Below are 12,310 nucleotides of genomic sequence, written 5' to 3'. Positions count from 1 at the left end.
ATGTGGGCAATCGATGCGTATATATGCCAGCAACTTTTTCAGTAACAATTTGTAGCGCGCGTACCTGTATTTTTTTTTGCCCCTGGTGGACTCTGCGCAGACAGTGGACACAGTGTGACTCACAACCGCACGTCTAAAAAGTGTATTTTATTCTCTTCCTGGTACTTGAAAGTTGTTGAATTTATTTGATTTTTTTCCACAATTATTTTTCTCTAGTTTCAGTCATTCCACTATTCTATTTCGCCGCCTCGAGCATTGTTCCGGCGTAAATACTTCCTTGGCATTATGATTCACCACCGTACCTTGACCCATCCCCAACGCGAGTATGTGCCATATGTTTACTGAGGCAAACAACAACAACGAGAGGGCCTTTTATGTGGGCAATCGATGCGTATATATGCCAGCAACTTTTTCAGTAACAATTTGTAGCGCGCGTACCTGTATTTTTTTTTGCCCCTGGTGGACTCTGCGCAGACAGTGGACACAGTGTGACTCACAACCGCACGTCTAAAAAGTGTATTTTATTCTCTTCCTGGTACTTGAAAGTTGTTGAATTTATTTGATTTTTTTCCACAATTATTTTTCTCTAGTTTCAGTCATTCCACTATTCTATTTCGCCGCCTCGAGCATTGTTCCGGCGTAAATACTTCCTTGGCATTATGATTCACCACCGTACCTTGACCCATCCCCAACGCGAGTATGTGCCATATGTTTACTGAGGCAAACAACAACAACGAGAGGGCCTTTTATGTGGGCAATCGATGCGTATATATGCCAGCAACTTTTTCAGTAACAATTTGTAGCGCGCGTACCTGTATTTTTTTTTGCCCCTGGTGGACTCTGCGCAGACAGTGGACACAGTGTGACTCACAACCGCACGTCTAAAAAGTGTATTTTATTCTCTTCCTGGTACTTGAAAGTTGTTGAATTTATTTGATTTTTTTCCACAATTATTTTTCTCTAGTTTCAGTCATTCCACTATTCTATTTCGCCGCCTCGAGCATTGTTCCGGCGTAAATACTTCCTTGGCATTATGATTCACCACCGTACCTTGACCCATCCCCAACGCGAGTATGTGCCATATGTTTACTGAGGCAAACAACAACAACGAGAGGGCCTTTTATGTGGGCAATCGATGCGTATATATGCCAGCAACTTTTTCAGTAACAATTTGTAGCGCGCGTACCTGTATTTTTTTTTTGCCCCTGGTGGACTCTGCGCAGACAGTGGACACAGTGTGACTCACAACCGCACGTCTAAAAAGTGTATTTTATTCTCTTCCTGGTACTTGAAAGTTGTTGAATTTATTTGATTTTTTTCCACAATTATATTTCTCTAGTTTCAGTCATTCCACTATTCTATTTCGCCGCCTCGAGCATTGTTCCGGCGTAAATACTTCCTTGGCATTATGATTCACCACCGTACCTTGACCCATCCCCAACGCGAGTATGTGCCATATGTTTACTGAGGCAAACAACAACAACGAGAGGGCCTTTTATGTGGGCAATCGATGCGTATATATGCCAGCAACTTTTTCAGTAACAATTTGTAGCGCGCGTACCTGTATTTTTTTTTTGCCCCTGGTGGACTCTGCGCAGACAGTGGACACAGTGTGACTCACAACCGCACGTCTAAAAAGTGTATTTTATTCTCTTCCTGGTACTTGAAAGTTGTTGAATTTATTTGATTTTTTTCCACAATTATTTTTCTCTAGTTTCACTCATTCCACTATTCTATTTCGCCGCCTCGAGCATTGTTCCGGCGTAAATACTTCCTTGGCATTATGATTCACCACCGTACCTTGACCCATCCCCAACGCGAGTATGTGCCATATGTTTACTGAGGCAAACAACAACAACGAGAGGGCCTTCTATGTGGGCAATCGATGCGTATATATGCCAGCAACTTTTTCAGTAACAATTTGTAGCGCGCGTACCTGTATTTTTTTTTTGCCCCTGGTGGACTCTGCGCAGACAGTGGACACAGTGTGACTCACAGCCGCACGTCTAAAAAGTGTATTTTATTCTCTTCCTGGTACTTGAAAGTTGTTGAATTTATTTGATTTTTTTCCACAATTATTTTTCTCTAGTTTCACTCATTCCACTATTCTATTTCGCCGCCTCGAGCATTGTTCCGGCGTAAATACTTCCTTGGCATTATGATTCACCACCGTACCTTGACCCATCCCCAACGCGAGTATGTGCCATATGTTTACTGAGGCAAACAACAACAACGAAAGGGCCTTTTATGTGGGCAATCGATGCGTATATATGCCAGCAACTTTTTCAGTAACAATTTGTAGCGTGCGTACCTGTATTTTTTTTTGCCCCTGGTGGACTCTGCGCAGACAGTGGACACAGTGTGACTCACAACCGCACGTCTAAAAAGTGTATTTTATTCTCTTCCTGGTACTTGAAAGTTGTTGAATTTATTTGATTTTTTTCCACAATTATTTTTCTCTAGTTTCAGTCATTCCACTATTCTATTTCGCCGCCTCGAGCATTGTTCCGGCGTAAATACTTCCTTGGCATTATGATTCACCACCGTACCTTGACCCATCCCCAACGCGAGTATGTGCCATATGTTTACTGAGGCAAACAACAACAACGAGAGGGCCTTTTATGTGGGCAATCGATGCGTATATATGCCAGCAACTTTTTCAGTAACAATTTGTAGCGTGCGTACCTGTATTTTTTTTTTGCCCCTGGTGGACTCTGCGCAGACAGTGGACACAGTGTGACTCACAACCGCACGTCTAAAAAGTGTATTTTATTCTCTTCCTGGTACTTGAAAGTTGTTGAATTTATTTGATTTTTTTCCACAATTATTTTTCTCTAGTTTCACTCATTCCACTATTCTATTTCGCCGCCTCGAGCATTGTTCCGGCGTAAATACTTCCTTGGCATTATGATTCACCACCGTACCTTGACCCATCCCCAACGCGAGTATGTGCCATATGTTTACTGAGGCAAACAACAACAACAACAACGAGAGGGCCTTCTATGTGGGCAATCGATGCGTATATATACCAGCAACTTTTTCAGTAAGAATTTGTGGAGCGCGTACCTGTATTTTTTTTTTTGCCCCTGGTGGACTCTGCGCAGATGGAGGACACCGTGTGACTCACACAGTCCGCGCAGGGAACTTCTGCATGCCTGCGGCCGTGATCACCGCGTACACACGCAACGCGTCTGAATGCTCCATGACTGGGCTTCTCTCCATAATAGCGGCCTACCGGTTGTTTTGTCTCTGGAGGGAAGAAGCTGCCAGATCCGCGAGTCGTTTTCGTATTTTTTTGCGCTGGTGTAGCTGTCATCTCGGCGGGAGTGAGTCAGAGCCAATCACTTCGCTCGACAGCGCGTACCAGGATGCACAGGATGGATCCTGGTACACCGCACGCCTTCCAGGCAGAACGCACCACCTCCTCATCGCCAACACGGATATAGAAATGAATCACTCGATTTCCAAAGCCCATTTGACGCAGAAAACAAAAAGGGCTTCCTTTCCTGAACTTTTATTTCTTCTTGTACGTTAATGTTTTCTTTGTTTAGATCACTAACACGATTACTATTTCATCGCGGTTCAACAAGAGTGTCAAAGTGTTTCTGATGAATGCAATGTTTAATTCAAAGCGTATAATGTACGTATACAAACGATTGTCGTATGAATGACGATCGCAGGATAGCAACGCATGCTGTCAGCGCTTTCGCAGATTTCTCGAAGGTATACGGTCGGGGACAAAAGTCTCTGGACCGCATACTCTGTAAATGTCACATGATCAAGCGTAGCAGGGGGCGGCAGAAGGTTAGGTGGGCGGATGAGATTAAGAAGCTTGCAGGGATATAGTGGCCGCAGCTGACAGGGGACAGGATTAATTGGAGAGACATGGGAGAGGCCTTTGCCCTGCAGTTGGTGTAGTCAGCATGACGATGATGATGAATGGTCACATGATCGTGAACCCTGCACATCATAACCCGCATGGTCCATCCTTAACAGGATGTGCCTTTCAACAGCTAGAGCAGAAATTAGCGCACATTACGTGAATGCCCATTTGCCTCTGCAATCTTCCTTTAATGGTCAAATGTTTAGGGGTGTGCTGTGCGATGTCAGTGCACGTTAAAGAACCCCAGGTGGTCGAAATTCCCGGAGCCCTCCACTACGACGTCTCTCATAGCCTTGGTCGCTTTGGGACGTTAAAACACCCATTAAAAAATGTTTATGGGAATCCCCCAAGGTGGAGTAAATTTGTAATAAGGGAGTAAATACTCAATGGTATCCATCCAGCTGCGCTTGGGTGGATGCCAATGAGTAGTCACTCCCTTATTAGAACCTTTCTTTACTGTTTCCATTTCCTGCACGCAGGTGGTGAAGGGAATCCGGAAGCCGTCGTACTCCAAGCCGTACAGGAAACAGTCGCTCTACCAGACCTCCAAGATGATCCTCATGCCCATCAAGTTCCTGGCCAATGGAAAGCCGCGCAGGCGCGTCGTCATCAAGACCCCACCTCACTACTTCCGGATATAAACAGGGAAAGAGGGAACGGCGCTCGCGTCACTAGTGATTCTTCGTTCGTCCTGAGCTCATCGGACTCAACCGCACGCACGTTGGTGACGCTGTGAACAACCGGACCCATTTCACTGCGATCGAGGTGGTCCCTCGTGACGTCATCAAGAAAGACTGTCGGTGGCTATTCCGACACGACCTGACCACCGTGTGCACAGCTGTCCAGTGCGTGTGTGTGTGTGCGTGCGTGTGTGCGTGCGTTTATATTTTTTACGGTTGTTTTTATCGAAGCGAATTCTTTCGATAAGCAAATGCGTCGTGAATCGAATCGGCGGACGTTGCATCGTGACGTCACCTAGCGGATGTGACGTCAACAGCGCTAGGGGCGCCACCTGGGTCAGCCTGACTCGTGTGGAATAAGGCCGCTTGAGAGGTGTGGTTAATATTTAGGGGTAAAAAAGAGTGGTAAGGAGTCGCAAAGTTGGTTTGAGATGGTTAAGTCTGTGACGTCACATTAATATTCCCACCTGCTAAAAGTAATGAAACCGAAAAATTCAAGCACTACATACCTCTCAAACAGGCGCGCTTTGGGGCTGCCTTTATTTGAGATAACCCGAGACGGAACCACAAACGCAGCTAGTGAGAACTAGAAGGTTGTGTGAACGATGAGCTTGTAAAAAAAATGTCACAGTACTGCACACATTCGCAGTTCGATATCGAGACATTGGGCTCTCTTCTTCGGACTTACGTGGCGCATTTTTTTTTATTCCCTCTTGCGACTTTTCTAGCTAGAAAACTGCTGATTCAACGCTCGGGAAAATTAACACTCCCTAGTCAGTGCAGACCTCAAAAGCAGCACTGACTCCATTCATAAGGCGTCATTCAGCTCTCGAAAGGGAGTCTAAAAGACTTTTTTTTTTCACTGGATGTCTTTTGTTAGAGAACTACCTCCATGATACCCTTCACTAATCTCTGTTGTCCTCATCGAGCTGTTTTGGAACCTGTCACATAGGGAACCAATTCAATGCACCAATTTGAACAGGGTATCTTAATGTAGGCTTTTCATGCTGAGATAGCTGCCGTGATGAACACGAGGAAATGCTCCGGCCATGTCTGTGTTATCTTTTCTAAATTTGTAATCTGATAACGCATGATTCAGGCCATATATGCTCTTAACATTGCGTATTCACAAATAAATATCAACGAAACAGCAATGAGGCATCGCTACTAAACTGGCCGTACTTAAAGTTAGTACAATGTGGTGTGGGCTAATAAAAGCGCAAGAGCATTTAGACTTGCTTTAGACAGCGTTAAGGCTGTTTTCCTGTTAAATACTCGTTTTGCGGCTGTAAAAAGTAGCAGAGCTGACGTGTAAGAATTGTATATTGCCACTGCGCATTCAACCCTGCCTTAGTGGTGCTAGTGAGACGTCCACGACTACAGATGGTGGCTAGAAAATCTCCGGTAGTTCGCGTGTGAGCTCGTAAAATAAAAAAAATCAATATTTCCAAGGCTTCATTCCCGCGAGTGCTGGGAATAGTCGCTGTCGCTAATTCATACTTGTTGTGCTGCGCGCCTGCCAAGCGTGTTCTGCAAAACTGGTGCCGCCGGTGTGCGGCGATTTATTCCCTTCAGTCACTTATTATTACGAAGAGGAAAAATAAAGTATTTAAATTTTCAGATTTTTTTCAAATATGTGAGACTGCCCAGCGTAAAATTCCGACCTCCATGATGAATATGAAATTTTTGTCGGGTCCTCATATGCACATATCATGACTCAACACTACCGTCAAGGTCTCACTGATAGTTCTTTTGACTCACCCATGTCATAAAAAGTCGTTATGTCAACAGATTAGATCAATTCAGGCCTTTCAAAGCGGCGGTAGTTTTAAAACAAGTAAATAAGAACACACACTCCTCGGATAATTACCGTAGAACGCGGGTCCCCTACGTTCATTCCGCACGCCGTACTGCAAAGGGATCCAAATGAAAGTTGTAGCCACTTGCAGCACATATATAAAAAAGTAGTAACTGAAACCGACATGAAACAAGTTACGCACACATACCGCGACACCGAAGCGATCTACTTGAAAGATTTCTTCTAGGCTGCCAGAACTGGTGCATTTTGTAGATACTAAATCGCGGTTCTAAAGTAAAGAATTGTGGATTATGAAATTTGTGACGTCAGTACTTGCACCGGAAATAGAAGCCAACTGTGGGTTACCGTTCTATGGATTAATTTTTCTCTATTTTTGCCATCTATGTCGGTGCGACTGCCGCGAATACTAACGGTTCCGCGTGCGCAAGAAAGACAGAAGTGTTGTAATAGCTATATTCTCATGAACTGCCGAGAATGTTTGGTGCCGATGATTCATGCTTGTGTGGTTGTGAAAGTTTTGCGAGTGTTTTGAATGAGTGTCCTGGTTTGTTTATGTACAGCATGTTAGTTTCGTTCAGTGGGCAGAGCCACGTCAGAAATGCTGTACAGCCACGGTTTATACGCTAAGCTGAGTGAATACAATCTTTTCATGTGGCGTCAAATTTTAAAGCGCTTTTTTTAAATATTTTTGAGCACGTATATTCGGTGTCATAAACAGTCGAATCGTATCGCCCACAGCGTGACGCAGCCAGAAATATGTGCCGAAACGCACTGTGGGAGATACATGTGCTTAAGAGGTGAACACCGGAGTTTAAGCCACTGACTTCTGACATAAAACACCGGGTGCCTGCTTCGTGGAACCGAAGCTGGTCATTAGAAAAGCTCGGCACGAAGATTATCTACATGGGCGGCAAGGCCGGGCAAGCTTGGGAAGTTCTACTTACGTTTCAGTATGGGCAATGACGTTTCAGCTATCGCAAGCGCCAAAGTAAGAAGGAAAAAAAAAGCGGAGTGAATACTGAAATCGTTGTGTCAGTGCAAAGTCTGGCGTGGCTGCCTCCACTGAACGAAACTGCAATGGTCTATAACAACGATTCATTTTTCGACAGCTCTCCGGTCGTCACCCGAAGAGCATCTTGTACTTTACTTCTGCCGTACATATGCACAAAACGCAACACAACTTTCCTTACAAAATCTCCGAAAGGCGTTCTCTCTTGAAAGCTGGCCAATGCGGGTCGAGTCCCGTTTTTCAAGAAGGAACTGCGAGCATCGTTTAGCTTTACGCCCTGTCAAGCTTCGGACTGTGAAATACCTGTATGCTTACCCCCCCCCCCCCCCCCCCCCCTTATACCGTGCGAGTCGAGTAGTGTTCATTTTGTATCGCGATATTCTCAACCGCCGAGTGCACAGACTATTGCGTGCTTTGCGATTTTTCTCCTCTTTTTCTAGCCATCGTTTTTTTTTCGACGTTTGTAGACAAATGTTTTGAAGTGTTTTTTTTTTCCTGCACAATAAAAGATGTTTTTTCCTTACGTAGTTTTGAGGGGTGCATCTTTATGAAAGTCAACAGCTAGGAACTATACACAGCTTGCACGGGAAATGTCTACTCAGATAGCAAAACTATCTTTAAATTCACACGATGGAAGAATTGGAAATAAAAACGCATACTCCATCACATCAACCTTAGGCATTTCCGCGATTATTTAGACATTTTCACGAGCCTGGAAGGAATCCGCGGAATGAAGATATGATTATGAAGCAACAGGTGGAGATACAGCCGTTACCATTGGACGGGATTGGTTTGGATTTTGTGGCCCCGCCCTTAAGCGGACTGACCATGGACTGACACTGAGGCGGTTATATACTTGGCTGACACCTAGCGATGAGCAACCAACCACTATGTGGCGCTGTACTAAGGAGCAGCCTAATAAGCTAGCTGCCTCGATACAGCTTCCTCAGCATAGCATCGCATCCCCCACCTTCATATTGAGCCGATTACTACCACACCTTTGATGATGAACATACACAGACAGTAAAGATTCAAGAAAGTTAAAGGTATACTTAATTGTTTCCATGGTAACTTCTCTCACCTCGCCCATACTAAAGCAGAGAATCATTTCCGTAATTTAATTTCTTTAACTCGACAAACTTAATTCTTCTGTGTCCGGAAGAAAGAATAAAATAGACACGTATCGAAAATTTAGATTAGCGAATCGAATATACTTCGATTCGATTCGTCGAACGAATAAAATGTTTTCAAAATTATTCGAATGAAATCAATTGTGTTCTCAAGTTTCGATTACTTCTCGAAAAATCGAATGAGTTCGAATAAACTACGCCTCACTTTTCTTCGGTGCCTGTTTAAAAAAAACAAAACAGGACGCATTCCGACGCCGCACAGCATGCTAATGCGATCGGTTCACGCGAAATAGAGGGTTCAGCACCATGACGCACTCCCTTCGATTCGCGATGATCATGGCACTCGCACGTCTATAAGTTTGGGCTACGAGTTTGGCCGACGCGTCGGGCTTGAGGCAAATTCCGCAAACCTTGCTTCATGGAGGAAGGAAAGCTAAGGATATGCGGTGACGTCACATTTTTTGAAGCCGGAAGTAAAGGCTCTGCCCGTTCTCCTCCCCTCTACTTGGCCGCCGTCTCAGCGCGCATGCGCAGCAGACAATGTAGCAGAAAACACCGGTGTCCCCAGCGTTACTATTGGCTGCGCCGCTGGCCAATGACTCCCAGGAGTCCTTGCGAAAACACGTGACTTCCGGCACACTTTTTGGCATGCAGCTCTAATAGCGAGAGCCCCCTCCTCCCTGCATCTGATGTCCGATCCCGGAGACATATGGACAGTTCGCGCGCCCCTCTTATCAGATGAAATGTGGCCCTAGATTTTTACCGCCATCGTCAGTAGCAAAGGGTAATTCCTTAAGTATAAAGTAATGGCCATAAAGTTAATATACTGACTTCGCGTTGCGTAATCCAGGTGAAATTTTCCAACTGGGATCCCACCTGCTGGTTTCAGCAGTGCTGGGTTTTTGGCACATTCTCAGTAAGTGGTGCAACAAGTAGGTACCCGTGTAGTAAAAAATTAAAATAACTTTTATTTGGATGAACCATTGGTGCAACGTCCTTTTGCTTTCTAGCTTTTCAAATATTACAATCAAGAGCAAAAGTAACAATTTCTAAATGCTAAGCACAAGCAAAAATTAAAGAAAACGGTCGTAACCCAAGCTAAAATATTAGTCACCAAGCATGACCATGCAGATCTCTTAATAGTGAGAGCATATGCATAGCTTTCAACCCCATTTGGCAAGCAGTGACAAGGGCAACAACGTACTACGGTCGAGTACAACTCAAGAACGAAGCTGAAAATGGCCTTCAAAGGTGCCCCTCCAACGAATGGAGTCGACCTTATTGTCCCCTCCTCCTTGATCGATCCTATTGGACCTGCCAGTGTGAAATCGCAGGGTGTGGCAGATGAATGGGGAATAACCAGGGCTTATCGGATTAACCGCAGTGTCATAGAAATAATGGTCGACGCCATTGACTGGAGGGTCCCCTCTAAGGGGAATCTGCCGCTTCTTTCTTGAGTTGTATCCGCGTATAATGCACACAACTTACATGAGGAACTCATACACTCACTCAAACTAGTACCATCGGCTCATACTTGAATATGCCCTACGTAATGGGTAAGGTGTCAGAGGAATGGTTGATGAGCAAAGTTTTCTCGCCAAATTTTGGCGATCTTCATGCAATCTATAGCGAACACAGTCTAAGAGATTTAGCTGAAAAAATCAGTTAGCTGAAGAGCATAATTACCATCCAAACAATGTAATAAGTTCTCCAAACTGAGCAGCAAAAAGTAATCAGCTGGAACCATAAGATATATTGTGATTCACAGCCAGGTTCCCAGATATGGGAACATCTGTTTGCCGCCAAAACCCTACAGTTGGCCAAGAACAAAACCAGCAGCTTTCGCTTCAGGGACGAGTTACCCTGGAAAGAGGGCTTACCAGCGAGGTCCCGCTGGGAACAGCTGGCACAGCAGAAAACAGGCAAGCTCTGCTGCTGGAAACAGCCGGACCAGTACTAAGCCAGCAAGGTTCCCCTCAGGACCAAGTGAAACAATTAGCAAACTTTGGTATGTGTAACTAACAAGCCCACCAGTTCGTCCTGAGCAAATACCAGCACAAACCAGCAGATTCCCAGCATGTACCTTTTCACCTGTGAGCCCCTCGTGGAAATTAGTGTTGCGTTGACACCTATGTAGCTATTCCATAAGTAACTAAACCGCACTGCCACAGCTATAGTGCCTCGCTGTTTCACACAATTATAAATATTGCACGAATACTGTAGGCAAACTAACGAATATTCGTAAAAATATTCGATTCGATGCCGTTTTGTCACTATTCGATTCGTATCCGATTCGGTTCTGAAAAAAAAAAAATACTGTTCGCACTCCTTTACATGAAAGCTTGTCAAGTGTGCTTTCCCACGTTACATGTTGCCCTAATAAAGTGGCGTCACTGGTCACCAGTAAAACGAGGATGAAGTGCTCCCAGTTTGCGCGAGGCGTATGTGGTGTTGTCACGAGAATTTTGTTCACATATCCCTCTTCGTAAACATGGACTGAAGGCACATTCAGTTTTAAAAATTTGCTCCACCGCTATCAGTAGGGCGTGTAGCATAGGGGTGAAGCCGGCTTAACATCTGTGAAAGGGGTCCATTGAAACTTACTCACAAACAATAGGAGGAGATTTTGTACAGGGCGTGCCGCACGCGTTATGCGAAAACACGCCACGCTGAGAACTAGCAAGAGAGAGTCTATGCGTATCTCATTCGTGGGGAACACGCCAGCCAGGTCACACCAGCAGCGTGTAGGAAATGAGCACGAAAAAGGGTTCGACTACAGCTAAAGCTGGCTTGTGAAGGCTATCTGTTGCTGCCTTCAATTAGCGCATTCTTTTCTATCTTTTTTCCTTCCTTTGTGAGTGCTTTCTACGCTTTCTACACGTGAAGCATCGCTTCAAGCAAGCTGTACGGCATGACAGGCTTGTGCTGCAGCGAAGACATCAAAACGCAGTGGCGTTACTGCAGTGAATGAGCAGGTAAGTGGCGCCACCTGGCGCAATCTTCGCGAGGTTGATTACATGTATGCAGACACCGGCGCCTGCGCGGTTCCTAACGTTATAAATCAAATTGGTTTTTGGGAAAGGAAATGGCGCGGTATCTGTCTCACAAATCGGCGGACACCCGAACCGCGCCGTAAGGGAAGGGATAGAGGAGGGACTGAGAGAAGAAGGGAAGAGGTGCCGTAGTGGAGGGCTCCGGAATAATTTCGACCACCTGGTCATCTTTAACGTGCACTGACATCGCACAGCACATCTGGGGATCTTTAACGTGCTATGACATCGCACATTAAAGATCCCCAGGTGTGCTGTGCGATGTCAGCGCTCGTCAAAGATCCCCAGGTGGTCGAAATTATTCCGGAGCCCTCCGCTATGCCAGCCTATGCTTTTGATATGATAGTGATGCCATACTTGTAAGGCAAGGAGACAAGGCAGGCAATACAATCTATTCAGCCTGTCAGCAGACGAAAGTTAAGTTAGGAGTAAATCACACTTGAGTCAATGAATAAATCATTACGGAATTAAGCTGCTGAAGAGGAACAAACAGGGTTCGACATACTTTCATTGTTAGAGCATTCAAGCGTCCTTGAAAACTTTCTGACGACTCTTCATGACTAGATTCAAGATATTCTTAGCACGTTCTTTCAAAATTGCACGAACTTTCAGCTCATCCGTGCTATTTCTCGGGTTGAAAATTCCTTGCTGGTTCCATCCGGTCAATCATGGTCAATGGAATAATTCCCAGTTGAGTGCAGCTGAAACCATTTAACACCATGTATGCAGGAATCAATTG

General features: G+C 45.0%; 1 protein-coding gene across 1 annotated transcript in view; it reads left to right on the top strand.

Moving 5' to 3' along the window:
• The window catches only part of LOC144101337 (uncharacterized), a 113,170-nt gene extending 105,253 nt beyond the window's left edge, over positions 1-7,917 (top strand). Inside the window, exon 3 of the mRNA XM_077634443.1 lies at positions 4,363-7,917. Within this exon, the coding sequence (XP_077490569.1) occupies positions 4,363-4,524 (162 nt within the window). The 3' untranslated portion in view covers positions 4,525-7,917. The remainder of the gene's footprint in view (positions 1-4,362) is intronic.
• Positions 7,918-12,310: the final 4,393 nt, after the last annotated feature.

This window comes from Amblyomma americanum, chromosome 8 (genome assembly GCF_052857255.1).
Source record: "Amblyomma americanum isolate KBUSLIRL-KWMA chromosome 8, ASM5285725v1, whole genome shotgun sequence".
Taxonomy (NCBI): Eukaryota; Metazoa; Arthropoda; class Arachnida; order Ixodida; family Ixodidae; genus Amblyomma; species Amblyomma americanum.
The sequence above is the reverse complement of the archived record's forward strand: the minus strand, read 5'-3'. Positions and strand labels throughout refer to the sequence as shown.